Genomic DNA, 21,305 nt, shown 5'->3' with positions numbered 1-21,305 from the left:
TATTTCACAGCTTACGAACATAGCAATTGCTTAAAAAATTGTGGCTGTTAGGTTTGTTTTTGGAGGTAGGATGACGTGATGCTTGAGAGCATGGGCTTTGGGGGGTCTGTGTTTTGGGTTTAAATCCAGCTACGCTGTTCACTGACAGTTCGATCTTTGGGCAAGTGCCTTAAGCCTCTTCAAGCTTTATTTTCTCCAAGACTTATTTTCCTAATCTGTACAATGGAGATAATAGCACTTAATGTTTTTTGTAATCCTTGATTGAAAGTAAGCATAGAAAGTGCTTGGCAGATAATGAGGGCTCAGTGAGTATTAGCTATTATTATTGTCTGTATTGTATTGATTCCCAAATTTATTTTTGTATCACCAGTGTGTCTTTTCAGCTTCAGATCACTTCCAACTGACTTCTAGACATTTCCACCTGAGTATGTCCCCCAGGCACCTTGAATTCCACATGTCTAACCATTTACTCCACAATCTGTTTCTCTTGTTCTGTAGCTCAGTAATGATGTCCTTGTCTAGTCAACTAGATGGTATCCTTTACTCCTGCAAGCTCTTATTCAATGAACTTTACAGGTGTTATTGTTCCTTCCTCCTTAAACTTCACAAATCCCTCCATTTCCTTCTGTCCTTTTTGCCAGACCTTAGTTTAGCCACTACCATCTCTCATTTGCTTACTGTAGTAGTCTCTTAACTGGTTTCTTCTTGCCTTGTTCTGCTCTAATCCATTCTTCACTTTATAGCCCAGAAGTATTTCTAAAATGCATAAAGTGATCATAGTACCCTCTTGTTTAAAATCCATTAATGTTTTCTGTTACCCTGAGGATAAATTTTAAATTCCTTAGTTTGGTGTAAAAACCTGATCTGTCTCTGGACTGTGTTCTCTGCAGCTTCAGTTCTTGGCCTTTGGCCTTCCTCTCTTCCTAATTTTTGTTAGCTACTCCCTACTTGTCCTTTACATTCTGGCTTGGAATCTCTTCTCTTGAAGCCTTCTCTGATTCCTTTGCAGGGGTTGTGTGGCCTCCTAGGGGCTTATGTAGCATCCTGTACTCATGATATTATCTGTTTTCCCAACTGTCACCTCTGTTGGATTATGAACCCTTTGATGGTGGAACTGTGTCAGTAATTATTTACTATATATACCCAGCACAGAACATAGTGCCGCTTAGTAGAGATAGGTAAATAATAGGTAAGTGCCAAACAAAAAGTTTTCGTAAAACATACATATATGTAACTTACTATTAATATAAAATTCAAGTTTTTTATTAACCATTGTCAGGAATCTGAGGCTTATCTTGCCCTGCTTTATATTTCTGAAAAAGTATATACGGGGGAGAGGTGGTTTCTTTGTGATACCCTTTGAGCTTAATTTCTATGGTTGCTGAGTTGTTTTGGGGGGATTTGGCTTTAAACCTGCTGGCTGAAGAAATGTATGATATCTTCATGACTCAGCAGCATTCATAACTTTATAATATTAAAGGTTAAATTAGTAATTATTACCTACAGTCTTCTTTCATACCCTTTAAGAAAGTATTGGTGACTCATGCCTATAATCCTAGCATTTTGGAGTCTGAGGCAGGAGGATTGCTTGAGCTCAGGAGTTCGAGACCAGCCTGAGCAAGAGCAAGACCCTGTCTCTATAAAAACTAGAAAAATTAGCTGGCATGGTGGCACACGCCTGTAGTCCCAGCTACATGGGAGGCTGAGGCAGGAGGATCTTACTTGAGCCCAGGAATTTGAGGTTGCAGTGAGCTATGATGACACTACTATACTCTAGCACTAGTGACAGAGCGAGACTATCTCAAAAAAAAAAAAAAAGAAAGTATTGGGAATATGTTAAAGATTTATTAGATGTCTTTAATTTAACTGGGTTGATTTTCAGATGAAAAGCATTTTTGTCTTTACAGCTGGTGAATGCATATGTGATGACAAGCCGAGAGCCCCCTTTAAACACTGCGGCTTGCAGACTCCTACTGGACATCATGCCAGGGCTGGAAACTGCTGTTGTCTTTCAAGAAAAGGTACTTACTAAAAAGAAAATACATCATTTCAGTTTTTGATTGAATGGTAATCTGTTTAATTAGTCTTTGTTTTTAAAATAATAGTTATAGCTTTTTGTTGTTCAAATAGTAAAGTTATAAAAATTTAAGAAATCCAGACAAGCAATAAGAAAATATAAAAATAGCTATTTTGATGAGTACTTGTTGCTTGGCTACTATATTATTTTTTAAAATCTTTTTTTCCTTAATTTTTTTTTTTTTTTTTAGGGATGGTCTTGCTCTGTCACCCAGGCTGGAGTGCAGTGGCGTGATCATAGCTCACTGTAACCTTGAACTCTTGGGCTCAAGTGATCTTCCCACCCCAGCCTCCTGAGTAGCTGGGACAACAGGCATGTGCCACCATGCCCAGACAATTTTTCTTGTTTTTTATAGAGAAAAACAACAACATAGGAGTCTCTCTGTGTTGCTCAGGCTGGTCTTGAACTCTTGGCCTCAAACGTTCCTCCTGCCTCAGCCTCCCAAAGTGCTGGGATTATAGGCATGAGCCTCTGTGCCTGGCCTGTTTGTTTTTTTTTTAAATCTTAAAAACATGTGTTTTTAGAATGGATTTATAATTTTATCCAAGCTCTTAACTATAATGAGACTTCCAGATTGTTTCAGAAGATTAAAATTTTAATATCTTTAAAAATAAAGCAAGCTATGTGGCATACCCAATTCACAACAAATTCTTAAAGCTGAGAGACAAAATATTTATATTACTTCTAAAAGTAGAGCAACTAATTTCTGACAGTTGAAGTATACATGCATAGTCACTATCAAATTAACATTTAGTCTTGATGAGTGGTTTTCCCCACTCATCAAAGAAGTTTGTATACTTTGAAAAGCTCATCCTATTCTTAGGGATATTTAGTATATGTTAGGTTATGGATCTCACAAGGTGCTCATGATACAGGTTGGAGAAAGAATACTCACACCAGGAGTAGAATAGTTTTAGGAAAGAAAGTTTATTTTACTTTCTTGGGAAAGAGAGAGAGAGAAAGAAAAGAAGGGATATGGATGTGGTATGGCACTGAAGAAAGTAGTGGGAAATGCCAGCAGCTGAGGAAAAGCTGCTTGGAATTTTAAAGGGTAAAATGGCTTTTTTCCCCCCCTTTGCTTCAGCAGACTGATAACAGAAGCAGCAGCGAAGCTATTGCAGGTGTTTTTTATTTTTTTCTTTTCTCTGTGAGGCTGGGTTATGTGAGTCCTTGAAATCTGGTTTTTTGGGTAGGAACTGAGGCAGAGAGTTCACACCCCTACTTGTCTGCTTAGGTCTCTTCAAGGCTGAGGAAGAACTCTTAAGAGATAACAAGTTAGGCTGGCACAGTGGCTCACGCCTGTAATCCTAGCACTCTGGGAGGCTGAGGTGGGAGGATCGCTTGAGGTCAGGAGTTTGAGACCAGCCTGAGCAAGAGCGAGACCCTGTCTCTACTAAAAATAAAAAATAAATTAGCCAGGCAACTACAAATAGAAAAAATTAGCTGGGCATGGTGGCAAGCGCCTGTAGTCCCAGCTACTCAGGAGGCTGAGGCAGGAGGATTGCTTGGGCCCAGGAGTTTGAGGTTGCTGTGAGCTAGGCTGATACCACGGCACTCTAGTCTGGGCAACAGAATGAGACTCAAAGGGCAGTTGTACTGTGAGTTTTGTCTTCATAGGGGCAATTATGTGCTGTGAGTTTATTTCTCTTACTTTCTGATAGTTTATTTTCCTCTGTTAGGTTATTAGTAAGACCACCTTTCAATATTCATTTAGTTAATATTTGAAGACCTGTTTTCTGCTAGGTACTGGGAATTTTTTGTCAGCAAGATGGGAGCTTACATGTATGTATTTGTTTGGGGGTTGGCAGACACAAGTAAACTGATAATTTCAAATAAGAGTAAGTGCTATAAAGACAAGAAAATGTTAATTTGATAGTGAGTATGCATGTATACTTCAACTGTCAGAAATTAGTTGCTCTATTTTTAGAAGTAATATAAATATTTTGTCTCTTAGCTTTAAGAGACAAAATTGGGTATGAATTGGGTATGCCACAAAGCTCGCTTTATTTTTAAAGATACTAAAATTTTAATCTTCTGAAACAATCTGGAAGTCTTATTTATAGTTAAGTATATGAATCAAATGAACTCGATATATATTTTTTCTTTTTTATTATTTTTTAATCTTCCCCCTCCTTTTTTTCTTATTTATTTATTGTATTTTTAAAAATTTAACTTTTAAGAAAATTTATGTTAACATTTATTACAGAACAGTTGTGCAGAAAACTAGGATTTTAGAGAATGACATTGTAATTCATGTTACAATTTGCCATATTGCATACAGATTAGATTTTAAAATCTTCAGTTAGCCCCTGTGGGAGACCAGAAGAATCTATATCCTTGTTAAAAATATTTTAATATGGATACTTTTGAAAAGATGATAAAAGCAGCATTTATGGCAATATATTTGTATAAACAAGGTTTATAGAAGATCACAGATGATTTCACTGTGCTTTGTGAAACTTCCTGGTTATCATTGTAGGAAAATTACCTCTGGTCTCTTACAGTCTCATCCTTGTAGATCTACAAAGAAGTGAATGCCCTTTGGAGGTTAAAAACACTGCTTAAGGGATATTATCAATAATAAAATTTTCTGCAAAACAGCTTTCTTGTTTCTCATTAATGATTTAATTAATAACTAATTTCTGTTAAGTTGTGAGAATTGACTTATTCAGTCGTGCATCAGATTGGAAATAAGATTGTCTTCAATCTAATGTTCTGGAGAACAGATCATAAACCTCTTTCACATTGTGTTAGCTTTACCATTGGATTACATGATGATCTGTACTCTTTAGAAGTATCCTATGCAAATGCTCTTTTGATGTGAATCAATATTTCTTTTAAAAAAATTATAGCTTTTTAATTAGTGAGTCAGAAATCATTTCTAGACAGATTGGCTATTGGTGCTTCACAAAGCTATGATTAAGGCTTATTGCTCTAGGCCAGGCACAGTGCCTCACGTATGTCATCCTAGCACTCTGGGAGACTGCAGTAGGAGGATTGCTTGAGTTCTCGAGTTTGAGACCAGCCTGAGCAAGAGTGAGACCCCGTCTCTACTAAAAAAATAGAAAAATTAGCTGGGCATGTTGGCTGCACCTATAGCCCCAGCTATTCAGGAGGCTGAGGCAGGATGATCGCTTAAGCCCAGGAGTTGGAGGTTGCAGTGAAGATGTGATGATGCCACCACACTCTACCCAGGCCGACAGAGCAAGACTCTGTCTCAAAAAACAAAACAAAAAAACTTTATTGCTTTAGAGTAGTGTTTTTCAAATTTTGTGAATCATAGTAACACATTTTACACATTTTTTTTTTTAAGAGGCAGGGTCTCACTCTATCATGGGCTGGAGTCCAATGGTATAATAATAGTTTATTGCAGCCACCAACTCCTGGGCTCAAGCAATCTGCCCGCTTCAGCCTCCCGAATAGTTAGGACTACAGATCTGAGCTGTGGGCTGCTGTGCCTAGCTAATTTTTCTTTTCTTTTCTCTTTTTTTGCCATAAGTACTTCTGGTTGTTTCTTTTTTTTTTTTTTAAGAGACAAAGTTTCACTATATTGCCACGGCACTTTGGCATCAATTTTACTTTTTTTTTTTTACGTTGCAACCCAGTCGCAACTCCATTGCAACCCATACATTAGATGTATGAAAAAGAATGTTCTTGAACAGTTTACTCTTACTTTGTGCAATTTATTCTGATATTTAAATTTCATTTCTTTTTACTTTAGAGCTGGATGCAATTTATTAAATTGATTTTGTTAATTAAGCCACTGTTTTAAAAAAGTTGCTGACTTTCAGAGATATTGAAATAAACTTTAAATTTTATTTTTATTTAAAATTATTTGGCTGTATAGTTTCTTCATTATATTAAGTGTGCCACTTTATCTTTAATAATGTTTATGTAATTGGTTTTTCATATTGTTAAGTGATCAGCATATGCTGATAATCCAGCCAGATTAGGACCTTTTAGGGACTCACTTTTTAAGTAAGACTACTACTTTATCATTTTTCTCTTTTCTCCCGTACTGCCCTCACTTTTCTCTTTGAGGTTTTAAATTATTGGGGATCAGAGTTATAAAATTGGAGAGAATGGGCTGGGCACAGTGGCTCACACCTGTCATCCCAGCACTCTGGGAGGCTGAGGTGGGAGGATTTCTTGAAGCCAAAAGTTTGAGACTGGCCTGGGTAACATAGTGAGATGTGGTTGCTACAAAAAAAAAAAAAAAAAAAAAAAAAAAAAAAAAAACAAGAAAAAAAGAAGGAGAGAATGAAATTTCAAAGTGTACTCTATAAGCCACCTTTTCCCTGATTTTATTCTCTGGAAAGTTAAGATTCCCCTAGAATGTTAATAAGTGTTTTGCAAAGAGAATGTCCTTGGGGCCAGCCAGTTAGGTTGATTACTGCTATTATTGGATGCTAGCCCTGTGCTAAGCGTTTGATTTGCATTATGTTGCTTAATCCTCATAGCATCCCATGAGGTAGTAAGAACACCGTGAGTATATGGTTTTTCAGAAACAGAGAAAAAAGAAATGGTTCAGGATAGAGGGAAGGAGACCCAGATGTATCAAGATGACTGGCCAGGATAACTTGGAAACTCCCCTATTGCACACACATACTAATTCTTGGTAAACTATTATAAACTCATAGAAAAGGAAATCCCTAGGTGCCTCCCCAAATGAAGAAGGCCATGCTGGGCCACTCATTGGTTTATTAAGACTTGCTTTGTTGGCCAGGAGTGGTAGCTCATGCCTATAATCCTAGCACTATGGGAGGCCAAGGCGGGAGGATCCATTTGAGCTCAGGAATTCTAGACCAGCCTGAGTGACGGCGAGACCCCATCCCTATTGAAAATAGGAAAACTTAGCCGGGCGTGGTGGTGCACGCCTGTAATCCCAGCTCCTTGGGAGGCTGAGGCAGGAGGATTGCTTGAGCCCAGGAGTTTGAGGTTGCTCTGAGCTGGGCTGAGGCCCCGGCCCTCTAGCCCAGGTAACAGAGTGAGACTCTGTCTCAAAAAAAAAAAGACTTGCTTTGTGGCCTAACATATGGTCTACTCTAGAATATGTTTCATGTGTACTTGAGAAGGATATATATTCTACTCTTCTATGGTGAAGTGTTCTGCATGTATCTTTTAGGTCATGTGGTTTATAGTGTTGTTCAAGCCCTTCATTTCTTTACTGACTTTCTGTCTGGTTGTCCTAGCCGTTATTGAAAATGGAGGATACAAAGCTTCTTTTTGGGATAATGAAAAAATTCTGAAAATAGATACTGGTAATGGTTATACAACATTGTGAACTACTTGATTTCTATTGAATTGTACACTTAAAAATGGTTAAACTATTGGATATAAAAAGAAGGAATTAGGACCCTAAGAAAAGCTCAAGATTCTTTCTATTAAATAAGTGGCTATTTGGAAAATCAATCAAAGAACTATTAGAAATAAAAATTACAGGTATTGAATTTAAAAACTTAAAGTTTAGACACAGCTGAAGATATAATTAATGAACTATTAATAGAAGATCTGACAGGATAACTAATAATGAAGCTCCTAGAAATAAGAGATGAAAAATATAAAAAGTTGAGACATAGACTAGAATTAGAAAGTTCAAAATGTATCTAAAAGGAGTTTCAGGAGGAGTGAATAGGGAAATGAGAAAGGTAATATTCAGAGAAGTGACATTAGGATTTTACAAATTAATGAAAAACATGACCATTCAGATTCAGTAATAAAGAGATCTTAAAAGCAACCAGAGTGAAAAGATTCCTGCAAATAATAAAACAGCAGACTTTGCGACAGCAGTAATAAAGATCAGAAGATAGTAGAAAATGTCTTCATTATCCTTTTGCAAACCTAGAAATATTGACCAAAAGAATTTTGAAGGGAAAAAAGTAGAACAAAAATTCTAGATAAGTTGGAAGAGGCTAGTTATAGTTAATATTTTAAGTTTCTTAAACTGGAAAGAGGGAACAATAAAATAAACTTAATATAGATGGTAAATATATTCCATATCAAGAAGTATTTTACAACAGAATATTTCAAAATGTTTAAAATGATTAAAATTCTTGGGAGTTTATGGGAGAATGACTCAATGACTCTATGCAAGAATTTAAGACTTAAGTACAAAAGAAAAAAATAAAGTGTTATATAAAAATTAAGAACTTCTGTTTGGCAAAAGACGCTGGCAAAAGCAAGAGTATATCACAGAAGCAAAAGCTGAACAAATAAATGATAAAAATGCTGAACCTAATTAGTAAGTAAGGAAAATTCAAATTAATGAAATGCTATTTTTACACCTATCAGACTGCAAAAAATAAAAAGTCTGGGCTGGGCGCGGTGGCTCACGCCTGTAATCCTAGCACTCTGGGAGGCCGAGGCGGGTGGATTGCTCAAGGTCAGGAGTTCGAGACCAGCCTGAACAAGAGCGAGACCCTGTCTCTACTAAAAAATGGAAAGAAATGATCTGGACAACTAAAAATATATATATAGAAAAAATTAGCCGGGCATGGTGGCACATGCCTGTAGTCCCAGCTCCTCGGGAGGCTGAGGCAGGAGGATCGCTTGAGACCAGGAATTTGAGGTTGCTGTGAGCTAGGCTGACGCCATGGCACTCTAGCCCGGGCAACAGAGCCAGACTCTGTCTCAAAAAAAAAAAAAAAAAAAAAGTCTGATAGTGGCAAAGTGTTGTCAAAGATGTGGGGAAAATGAACCCTTTTATTCACTATTGGTGGAAATGTGAATGTTGCAATCACTTTGGAAAATAGTTTAGCCTCATCTGGTAAAGTTGAGCGTGTATATACCCTGTGACTTAACAGTTCTGTTCCTAGATGTGTACCTAGGGATTTGGCTTACACAAGAATAGTTTATGGTATCATTGTTCGTTAAGCCAACAAAATAGCTGCACAGTATGGGCGTGAAGAGTAGCTGGAGTTATTTGTCTAGGGTCAGATCTAGCTCTGCCACTTACTAGTTCTGTGACTTTTGGTTAGTTACTTATCCTCATTGTGACTCCTTTTCCTCATCTGCAAATATAGTTCCTACCAATTCATACAGGGTTAATATGAGAGTTAAATAAATTAATATTTTGTAGCCTGTCTTATGTTGAGTGCTATTCAAGTATGCCACATGCAACAACGTAGATGAATCTAAAAAACATAATGTGGAGTTAAAGAAACAAGTTACAGAAAAAAATATACTGTACCACACAGTTTATATAGTTCAAAAGCATGTAACACTTAAGAAAAGTTTAACAAGAAAATTGTTAAAATTTAGGAATGTTTAAACTCCTTGGGGGAAGGAAGAAGGCAGGTGGTACAGGGAGGGGCACAGGTGGTACAGGGAGGGGCACATAGGAGATTTCTTTTCCTTAAGCTGGATAGTAGAATGCAGATGATTTTCATTTTCTGTCTTTTTTTTTTTTCCTTTCGAGACGAGTCTTGCGCTGTTACCTGGGCTAGAGTGCTGTGGCATCAGCCTAGCTCACAGCAACCTGAAACTCCTGGGCTCAAACTATCCTCCTGCCTCAGCCTCCTGAGTAGCTGGGACTATAGGCATGTGCCACCATGCCCGGCTAATTTTTTTTCTATTTTTAGTTGCCCAGCTAATTTCTTTCTATTTTTAATAGAGATGGGGTCTTGCTCTTGCTGAGACTGGTCTCGAACTACTGACCTCAAGCGATCCTCCCACCTCGGCTTCCCACAGTGCTGGGATTACAGGTGTGAGCCACCACGCCTGGCCAGTGTGTGTGTGTGTGTGTGTGTGTGTGTGTGTGTGTGTGTGTGTATTTATTTATTTATTTATTTATTTTCTGCCAGGCTTGTGAGACTGTAGCATGACCTCAGCCAGCGCCCACTTTAAATTAGTGTTTATTATGAAATAGAATACATATAAACATACATAGTCCAAAGAAAATGGGCCAGGTACAGTGGCTCACACCTGTAATCCCAGCACTCTGGGAGGTTGAGATGAGAGGATCACTTGAGCCCAGGAGTTCAAGGTTACAGTGACCTATGATTGTGCCACTGGTGCTCCCTAGTTGGTTATGGAACCTTTTGGTTACATGGGGTTAACATGTAAAGTAGGACTAAATTCTGGTGATTATTGATTTTTAGTTTGAGTTTTAATGTCTAAATAGGATTCTTTTGCACAAATGCACCGATATTTTATATAACTAAGCAACCTACTATTGGACAGTTTAGTAGGACATTTTTTTTTCTCCTAGAGACAGGGTCTAGCTCTGTTGCTAAGGCTAAAGTGCAGTGACTCAGTCATAGCTCATTGCAACCTCAAATGCCTGGGCTCAGATCTTCTCACCTCAGCCTACCAGGTAGCTGGGACTATAGGTATGTGCCACCATACCCGCTTAATTTTTTTAATATTTTTGTAGTGTTGGAGTCTTGCTTTGTTGCCAGGTTGGTCTTGAACTCCTGGCCTCAAGAGATCCTCCTTCCTCATCCTCCCAAAGTGTTGGGGTTACAGGCATGAGCCACCACACCTGGCCAAACATTTTTGGCTCCTATGAACAACATTGAATATTTTATTCAATGTTTTTCATAAGATTGAAATGTTTGCTTGTATCTTTAATTATGGAAGTGGGCTTTTTCTGAATTGTGCAGTTTTATTTCCTTCACTACAGGAAGGAATTGTTGAGAATCTTTTCAAATGGGCCCGAGAGGCTGACCAACCATTGAGGACATACTCTACTGGACTGTTAGGAGGTGCTATGGAAAATCAAGACATTGCTGCCAACTATAGGGATGAAAATTCACAGCTGGTAAGGACTGTGTTAGAATAAATATTGCATAAAATGGTAGAATATTCACAAGTTCTTGCTTGCTATCTGAATCTGAATAGGTAGATCCTATTTATTACCTGGTACTGGAGCATAGCTATAATTTTAATATTACTTTCCATTAGAGTTTTGAATTTACTTTTTTTGAACTTGAAAATAGGTATTTTAATCTTGTCAAGAATCATGACATTTTATGCCAAATAAAGAATAGTACTATTCCATTTCTTTCCCTCTCCAACATTTGTGTTATGAAAGTTTTCAAAGCTGGAAGCATTTTATAGTAAACAACTATATATGTATCACCTAAGTTATGAACATTTTACTATACTTATTATATATTCATCCACTTGCCCTTCCTTTTATCTAGCCACCTTTCTAATTAAAAAAAAAAATACAGTTCAAAGTAAATTGCACACATAATCCCCCTCTCTTTTTAAAACCAAGCACAATGCTGCTTTCTAGGGTTGGCCCAAAAAGTAAATACTTAAAAGAAAAAGTAAAAAAATAAATGAACTTGAAAAATAGATTATGTAATTATGTGCAATGTGGATGATAGTATTTAACAGAATACAACTTAATAGATTTAAGAAACCTTCACATTTGATTATCAGAGACACTTTTTAAAAATTGTGATTATATCTAGCTTCTGCCTCTTCAGGTGTGATTTTTGAGCCCAACTTGACCTAAACAGATCACTTGTGAATGATGTAGTTTATGTGTAGATCTTCTGGTTTGGGTTCTATGGGAAATTTTATGGGGAACAAGACTAGCTGTTGCTTCCGTCAGGTTATAGGAATCAACTCAACATATTTATCATATCTTTACTATTTCCAGGCATTGGGCTAACTACATGAGTATCTAGTTCTTCTTAAGTGGAAATAAGAATTATTAAGTATTAAGATGTAGAAGAGACAACCTCTTTTACTGCAATATCTGTTGATAGGTGGCAATAGTACTTCGAAGACTGAGGGAGCTACAGCTTCAGGAAGTGGCTTTGCGGCAAGAAAGCAAGCGTCCCAGCCCACGGAAGCTGTCTTCTGAACCCCTTTTGCCTCTGGATGAGGAAGCTGTGGATATGGACTATGGTGACATGCCTGTAGATGTAGTGGATGGAGACCAAGAGGAAGCTTCTGGACACATGGAGATCTCCTTTCATCTTGATTCAGGCCATAAGACCAGTAGCAGAGTGAACTCAGCAACCAAACCTGAGGAAGGAGGATTGAAGAAAAACAAGTCAGCAAAACAGGGTGACAGAGAGAACTTTAGGAAGGCCAAGCAAAAGTTGGGTTTCTCATCTTCTGATCCAGATCGCATGTTTGTTGAGCTGTCTAATAGCAGCTGGTCAGAAATGTCCCCCTGGGTGATTGGCACCAATTACACCCTTTATCCCATGACTCCTGCTATTGAGCAGCGACTCATTCTCCAATACTTGACCCCTCTAGGAGAATATCAGGAGGTAAGTTTTTTGGAAAGAGTATTGTTTATACCTTGGAATGATTGTGTTTATTTCTGTTTTTTCTTTTTGGAGACAGAGTCTTGCTCTGTCACCCTGGCTAGAGTGCAGTGGTGTCATTGTAGTTCACTACAACCTCAAACTCCTGGCTCAAGTGATCATTCTGCCTCAGCCTCCCAAGTATCTATGACTATAGGCACTTGCCACCACACCAGGCTAATTTTTCTATTTTTTGTAGAAATGGGGTCTTGCTCTTGCTGAGGCTAGTCTCGAGCTCAAGCAATCCTCCTGCCTTAGCCTCACAGAGTGCTAGGATTACAGGCGTGAGCCAGCACACCTGGCCTGTGGTAGCATTTTATACAATGATATGTTCTTACTCTACTACAAATAAGTCTTTGCCCCAAACTTGTAAAGTCTTATGCAGGTCACTCCTTGATAAGGTCTCTTTGATCACAGTGGGTTCATATGTTTATCTTCATAAGGAAAGGGAAAAGTGCCTCATTACTTTAATCTTCTATCCTCATAGAAAACAAAGCCAAAATTTAAGACTCGTTTTTGGTTTTCATTTCAGTTACTTCCCATATTCATGCAACTTGGATCACGGGAGTTGATGATGTTCTATATTGACCTGAAACAAACTAATGATGTCCTACTTACATTTGAGGCACTCAAGGTAAGATTCTTAAAAATATTAGATCACTAAGCATTTTATTGACAGACCTGTGCCTATGTATTTCGTCATATAGTTTCTCTGGATTTTCAGGTTATTTCTTTTGCCAGATGTGTCAGAATAACAGCATTCTTAGATAGAAGAAATGAAGCTTACCAACTGTCTGTACAGAAATTTAGCAGTTAATCCTAATGGGCTGAATGTTGAGATAGAAAATGGATCTAGACCTGGGAGTGGCCTCAGTTATTGTTGATGAATAGAAATGGAAAACTATGTGTATAGTACTTTCTAATGTCATGTCATCTAATGTCATCTAATGCCTTTTAGATATCCCCTCTGTTAGCCAACAACACTCTTTCTAAACTTTTAACTATATACATATTGTATAATGTTAGATTATCTAGGGTAAACAAAATATAAACCAGAAAATGAGTAAAGAAATAACAGGCAGACACAAACTCAGTAAAGGGAAATGACTTCCTAGGTTGCAAAAGGGTAAAACATGGAAGGGCAGATAAGTCTGGTCCACAAGGTCCACACTTACCCATGATAACTAAGGTGTTCTAAAAGGAGAGAGAGAAACTGGATGAATAACATTGTGGCTGTCATACAGTTCTGTGCAGCAGGTAACTATTGAACAAAGTAGAGATGGGGTCTCACAACGGTGCTCAGGCTAGTCTTGACTCTTGGCTTCAAGCAATCCTCCTCCCTTGGCCTCCCAAAGTGCTAGGCATGAGACATCTCGCCCAGCCAATAATTGTTATTTTCTTTAGGATTTCGAGGATTGTTACAGTGTTGTTCATGTTATACGTATTTTTAAATAGTAATTTTAGTGATTTTATCTCTGAATGGTACTTTGTTCAGTAGTTACCTGTTAGGTAGAACTGTATGATAGCCACAATGTTATTTACCAGTTTACCCCTCTATTCAGATTACATTAATTATCATGGATAGATATGGACTTGGTGGGCTATACTTGCCCTCCTGTGTTTAGCCCCTTCGCAAACCTACGAAATCATTTCCCTTTACTGAGTTTGAGTCTGCCTGCTATTTCTTTAATCAAATTTTAGTTTATGTTTTCCCTTTGCTGAACAGGTTATTTTTCTAAACCACTTGGAACCATATTTTTGCCTTCATTCTTTGGTGAACATTTCCTGAGTGCTTTTCATGGGCCAGGTACTATTTAGATTGGTCCAAAAGTAATTGCAGTTTTGGACCATGAATTTTAAATCATTATAACTAGGCTCAAACACATCTTTGTTAATCAAAATGAGAACCATTACAATCAACACTTTTTGCCAATGAGAAATAAATTCGCTTACGCCTGTAGCGTAAAAATCTGTGCTTCGGGATTCGACAAACTCTTGGAAAGAATTTTCTGCATCCTGCTTGTTTGTGGAAGCATTTTCCCTGCAAAAAGTTGTTGAGACGCTTGAAGAAGTGGTAGTTGTTTGGCGAGAGATCAGGTGAACATGGCGGATGAGGCAAAACCTTGTAGCCCAATTCATTCAACTTGTGAAGCGTTGGTTGTACAATGTGTGGTCGGGTGTTGTGGTGGAGAAGAATTGGGTCCTATCTGTTGACCAATGCCGGCTGCAGATGCTGCAGTTTTTAGTGCATCTCATAGATTTGCTAAGCATACTTCTCAGATGTAGTGGTTTTGTTGGGATTCAGAAAGCTGTAGTGGATCAGACCGGCAGCAGACCACCCAAATGTAGCCAAGACCTTTTTTTGGTGCAAGTTTGGCTTTGGGAAGTGCTTTGGAACTTCTTCTCAGTCCAACCACTGAGCTGGTCGTTGCTGGTTGTTGTATAAAATCCACTTTTTGTTGCATGTCACAATGCAATCGAGAAATGGTTTGTCGTTGTTGCGTACAAGAAGAGAAGACGACACTTGAAAATGACAAGTTTTTTTGATTTTTGGTCGACTCATGAGGCACCCACTTACCGAGCTTTTCCACCTTTTCAATTTGCTTCACATGCCAAATGACCACAGAATGGTCAACGTTGAGTTCTTCGGCAACTTCTCCTGTAGTTGTAAGAGGATCAGCTTCGATGATTGCTCTCAATTGGTCATTGTCAACTTCTGATGGCTGCCGGGCACTGCCCTCCTTATCGTCAAGGCTCTAGTCTCATCTCCTTTGCAAAACTTCTTGAACCACCACTGCACTGTACGTTCGTTAGCAGTTCCTGGGCCAAATGCATTATTGATGATGTGAGTTGTCTCTGCTGCTTTACGACCCATTTTGAACTTGAATAAGAAAATCACTGGAATTTGCTTTTTGTCTAACATCATTTCCATAGTCTAAAATAAATATAAACAGCAAGTAATAAATCATTAGCAAAAAAGTCTAAAGTGAGAAATGTGCACTAAAATGATTTATAATATAACCACATTTATTTAAGAATGTATTCCAATATCAAATGGCAAATTTCAATACTAAAACCGCAATTACTTTTGCACTAACCTAAATATGTTTCAGTGCTAGGGATACAAAGAGGCCAGTAAGTAAACAAATAAATCTTAAGTCTTTGCTCTTTATGATTTGGTTAAGAGAGACACACATGTAAACTTATGATTTCTTTTAAATATTACAGATGTGAAAAAAAGGTAGGGACACAAAGGAGGGAGAGGTCTCTTCTTCCTGAGAGATGGTAATTTTCAGTATAGACCTTGTAGAAAAGACACTTTAAAATGTCTCAAAGTCAGAGCTTTATTACTGATATTCCAGAGCTACATCGTCCAGTATAATTTTCTATGATGATGGAAATGTTCTATGTCTGTGCTGTTCAATACTGTGGCTACTAGCCATATGTGACTTTCAGCGTTTAAAACATAGCTAGCATCTATCCAGGTATGGCCAATAACTACTGCATTGTATAGTAGAGTTCCAGAATATATTAAAATGGAATAGAAATGAGGAAATTTGCCTTTCAGCCCCCAGAAATTTTAAGCTTGGAGGAGGTCAGACATAACTGGAGTAAAATGTGTCCCTACATGTGGGATGTGTTGTATATGTGTGTATAAAGTGTGTAAACTTGGCTGGGCATGGTGGCTCACACCTGTAATCCTAGCACTCTGGGAGGCCAAGGTGGGAGGATCACTTGAGGTCAGGAGTTCGAAACCAGCCTGAGCAAGAGTGAGACCCCGTCTCTATTAAAAATAGAAAAAATTAGCCAGGTGTGGTGGCGCAAGCCTAACCCAGCTACTCAGGAAGCTGAGGTAGGATGATTGCTTAAGTCCAGGAATTTGAGGTTGCTGTGAGCTAGGCTGTCGCCACAGCACTCTAGCCCGGGTGACAGAGAGAGATTCTGTCTCAAAAAAAAAAAAAGTGTGTAAAATCAAGGTTAATACTTTGAACAATGAGATGAAGCTGGAGATCAGAGTTGTTAACACTGGCCCAAAGATATTGCTTTCAGATGCAACTTCCAGTCCTGAACAGGATGCAGTGGAGGAAGGGAACTAAGGCAGTTGCTATTTCTATAGGTTTTTGTGTGGGGAGTTTTAAGGGGTATCACACAGAATTTAGTTGCATCTTGGCGTAAAGACTGGGTCAGATTTTGGTAGAGACTTGTGTAACAGACAAAAAATAGGATAATGAGAGAAGGAATTTGAATTTTATTGAAGGATTACCCTGAGTCTGGGTGTTAAGAGAACTTCAAAAGAGGGCACATACTACCTGTTGTTTTGCTCTTGACCTTGGTGAGATTTGTTCAGGTAATCATGTAATTGGACATCTATATTGTCTGTGCCTGGAAGCCACCTTGGTGGAAACAGGAGGGGAAGCCGTCCACATTGGCCTGGGTTCAGAGTAATCAAACAGGCTGCTCTTGCATTGAAGTCCCTGCCCTTAAAATTGTGCAGGAGATCCTGGAGAGGCTAGTGAGAATCGAACAGTAAGTTAACTAAACTTAAAAGATAAAAAACTTTTAAACATCTATTTATAATGTATTCTGGTTAGCTCTAGAAATTTACTCGTTTTGATAATTTGCTCAAGATTGTTCTTTTGGGATATATTGAGGATCAATTTAAGAGAAGGCAAAGTTCAAGACTTTTAGTTGATTCAGTGTTTGAACCAAAGGTAGAACGTAAAGCTGAATATATTAGGTCATTAAATATGAAATGTCTGATTTCAAATTTAAAGTTTAGTTTATTATGTCTCAAACAAGAAGCAGTGCAATTAATCAAAGTATATGCCTAAGCTATCGATGCAGTTTTGCCATCTTAATGGTAGCTTGCTTATGCCAGTGGTGAAGAAACCTGGAGAGTGAGTGGCGATGAAATGAAAGGCGTTTTCCACAGCTTGTTGAGAATTGAATATTTTTCCTTGCAAGAAGTGGTCCAAAGCCTGGAAGAAGTGGTAGTCACTTGATGCAAAGTCTGGTGAATAACAAGAGAGTTTCCAAGTTCAGCTTCTGTAGTTTGAGCAGTGTTGTTTTTTGCAACATGTAATCTTACTAGAGTATTGGTCTGTATCTATTGACCAGTCTCCGCTGCTTAATTGCAAACATCCTCATCATTTTGTCGAATTGGTTGCAGTAGACATCCGGTATAATCAATTGACCAGGTTTCATGAAGCTGTAGTGGATAATACCAGCGCCAGACCACCAAACAGACAGCATTAGCTTTTCTTGATGAATATTCGGTTTTGGACTGTGTTTCAGCACTTCATCTTTATCCAGCCATTGTGCCGAATGCTTGAGATTTTCAAACAGAATCCATTTTTCATCACATGTAACAATACAGTGTAGAAATGGTTCGCCTTTACGTCGTGACAGCAAAGAAAGGCAAGCTTCAAGAGGATTTCTCTTCTGATGCCTGTTTAATTCATGCGGTACCTCATCTATCCAGCTTCTTTACCTTGCCCATTTGTTTCAAATGGTCCAGTATTGTTGGAATAGTAATGTTAAAACTTGCCGCTAATTCATATGTAGGTTGAGATGGATTCGGTTCCACTACAGCTTTTAGCTCATCATTATCCACCTTGGTCACAGGTCATCCATGTGGTTCATTTTCAAGATTAAAATCACCAGCATGGAACTTTTCAAACCACTGATGTACTGTGCATTTATTAGCCACATCCTTCCCAAACACTTCATTGATATTTTGAGCTGTCTGTGCTGCATTGGTTCCACGATGGAACTCATGTTCAAAAATAATATGAATTTTTGACTTATCCATGATTTCACAAAAGCTGCTCTTAAAAAAAAATTGAAAGATAATCAAGCCAAAACGTGCATTTAAAAGAATGAGGATGTACCTTCACAATAAAATAAAAACCAAAAAAAAAGAGGTGTCGAAGTAAAATGTCAGATATCAACTGTCAAACTTAGTACTTAAGGAAATCGGACATTCCCTACTTAATAACCTAATATTAAAAGGATTAAAATAAAAAAGTTAGCAGAAGTCCTTTAGGGAAGCTATGTAATAATAAAATAATTGGATGGTTATATAATTATTTATAGCAATAGTTTTCATTTCTTATGTTTTACCTTCATAAAAACCTTGGTGTTAGGAGGGAAAAGAGGAATGTTACAGAATCTCAGCTTTTTGTTTTCCTTAAACGATATTGGCTTTTCTTCTTTTGTGAGGGGCTGGTTGTCTACTTGGAGGACTATTATATTTAGCAGCCTAACTTAATATTATGTCAAGAGATTTTGTGATTTTTCTAGATTGTTTTGTGGTGGTAACTTGTGTCCTTGTTGTTTAGCACCTAGCATCTCTCCTGCTCCATAATAAATTTGCCACAGAATTTGTTGCACATGGTGGAGTACAGAAATTATTGGAAATTCCTCGTCCTTCTATGGCTGCAACTGGTGTATCCATGTGCTTGTATTACCTGTCCTACAACCAGGATGCCATGGAAAGAGTAAGTACAGTCTGTTCCAGTCTATGGGCATGGGATTGGGTCGGGGATAGTCTCTTTAAAAGAGCACATTCGCAGAATAATTTTTGGTTAAGAAAAAATGAATAGCTGAAGGAGTAGATTTTAATGAAAGAAGCAAGGAACACGAATTTCTATTCTTCACAAAGCATTCTAAAAATGTAAAATTGTCTTCAGGTACACCAGTAATAATTTAAAAAATGTAAAATTGTTTATAAAAGGTCCTATTTTTTTTCCTGACTTTACTGGGAAAATGCAGAATGGATTGGAGTCTAGGAGCTTTATTTAGTCTTTGCCACTTCTGTAGCATTAAGATTAATCTTCAGGCACTTTTTGGATCTCCCTAAGTAGAGGGACATTTTTTTTGAGTCGTTTATTGTAAAAATAATAGATGGTGCTTTGTGTATATTAACAGATAGTTTGTGATGGAGATAATAAAATCATTCCAGCTGTTCTCAGTGCTGCAGGCATTCGTCATTTTGTTCTGCTGTTTATCTAGTTAAGACTTTTTCATATTTAGTGATTTTTTTTTTTTTTTTTTAAAGAATTGTAAATGGGTAGGACATTTGTAAAGTGATGGGCCCCTGGGCACCCCTTGAAAAGCTCTTGTTGTTTCTATGCCACATTTTTCTAATATTCTGTGTGGTGTGTCTTTTGTGGTAGAGTGAAACTGGTAAATTTCTTCTTGAGCTATGTCTTTATTCATCTTTGCTTACTTTTTTTTTCTTTTTTTGAGACAGAGTCTCACTCTTTTGCCCTGGCTAGAGTGCCATGGCGTCAGCCTAGCTCACAGCAACCTCAAACTCCTGGGCTCAAGCGATCCTTCTGCCTCAGCCTCCCGAGTAGCTGGGACTACAGGCATGCGCCGCCATGCCCGGCTAATTTTTTCTATGTATTTTTAGTTGTCTGATTAATTTCTTTCTATTTTTAGTAGAGACAGGGTCTCACTCTTGCTCAGGCTGGTTTCGAACTCCTGAGCTCAAACAATCCTCCTGCCTCGGCCTCCCAGAGTGCTAGGATTACAGGCATGAGCCACTGCGCCTGGCCATCTTTGCTTATTTTTTAATAAGATAATCAGCTTTGATATTTTTCCCTTCTGAGTTCAACATTATAAAAGATAGGTAGTCTTTTGAGAATAGTAAACTAATCTGTATGTGTATATACAAAGTTAATTATGGCTAAGATAGAGAAAAAAAGTACCAAAAAACCTGGGGAATACTTTACAATTTCATTATCGATCCATGGTAGACATCAAAATGTGTGTGACTGAATCAGTGAGCAAATGAACAGTAAACTTGTAGACTTAGTATCATAAGGCTCAAGCTACTTTTATCACCTCGGAGGAATCCCTTAACTTCTCTGAGAGCTTCTTCCTCATCTGTTAAGTGGGAATCCTAATACCTATGTAACCGAGCCATTGTGAGCATTAAATGATATAAATATTTGTTGGCATTTAGTAAGTATAGGTTGAATTTAAATATTTATCTAAAATGAGGTTGTTTTCTTGTTTGGAATAGATTATGTTCTAAAATTGCAATTGTGAAGTAAACTTTAAGAATGACTTGACTGGGAATGATCATTATATTTTGCAAAGATATCTATACTGGTGAATTTGTCATCCCATTCTGAGGCTCCTTTGCCCTTAAATTTAAAAGCTTTATGTTTTATTTTTATTTTTTGCAGGTTTGCATGCATCCCCACAATGTTCTGTCTGACGTGGTGAACTATACCCTGTGGTTAATGGAGTGTTCTCATGCTTCAGGATGCTGCCATGCTACCATGTTTTTCTCAATTTGCTTTTCATTCCGGGCTGTCTTGGAGCTCTTTGACCGCTATGATGGTCTTCGCCGTCTGGTGAACTTGGTGAGATTCTTTCATTGGTTTTTCTCTCTAGAAGTAGGGTTTCTGCTTGTCTTGGCTACCCTTTAGTAACACACCATTGAAGAAAGCTTCTGATGGAGGAGTTTTGTTATTATTTATGTGAAATCTTTTTTCTACATTCACAAGTTTCTCTTTTTCTTTAACGGTTAGAGGACTCTGTGTACCATTGTAGACTAGCCTTGGATATAATATTCTTACAGAGAAATTGCTATTCATCATCTTTCTAAAAGCAATAGCTTTATGCCTGTATTTCTTTCACCGTAATTAAAAGCTTTTATAATTTTTCAGTATAGGTTTAATGTTTGGCTCTCTTATAGCTACTGGTAGCATGTTGTATATGTAGATATACTTTGATATTTGTCAAGCTTGTTGAGTAGCGGTCCCCAACCATTTTGGCACCAGGGACTGGTTTCATGGAAGACAGTTTTTCCATGGACCAGCGTGGGGGTGGGGGATGGTTTCGGGATGATTCAAGTGCATTACATTTATTGTACAGTCAAACCTCTCTGCTAATGTTAATCTGTATTTGCAGCCACTTCTCTGCACTAGCATCACTGCTTC

At 37.9% G+C, this 21,305-nt stretch overlaps 1 protein-coding gene across 1 annotated transcript in view; it reads left to right on the top strand.

The window, feature by feature from the left end:
* The window catches only part of VPRBP (Vpr (HIV-1) binding protein), a 69,599-nt gene that overhangs the window by 19,323 nt on the left and 28,971 nt on the right, over positions 1-21,305 (top strand). Inside the window, 6 exon segments of the mRNA XM_012638884.1 lie at positions 1,908-2,021; positions 10,701-10,838; positions 11,800-12,312; positions 12,881-12,982; positions 18,690-18,848; positions 20,547-20,726. Coding sequence (XP_012494338.1) covers positions 1,908-2,021; positions 10,701-10,838; positions 11,800-12,312; positions 12,881-12,982; positions 18,690-18,848; positions 20,547-20,726 — 1,206 coding nt within the window.

Source organism: Propithecus coquereli, unplaced genomic scaffold (assembly GCF_000956105.1).
Source record: "Propithecus coquereli isolate 6110/MARCELLA unplaced genomic scaffold, Pcoq_1.0 Scaffold1, whole genome shotgun sequence".
Classification (NCBI taxonomy): Eukaryota; Metazoa; Chordata; class Mammalia; order Primates; family Indriidae; genus Propithecus; species Propithecus coquereli.
The sequence above is the reverse complement of the archived record's forward strand: the minus strand, read 5'-3'. Positions and strand labels throughout refer to the sequence as shown.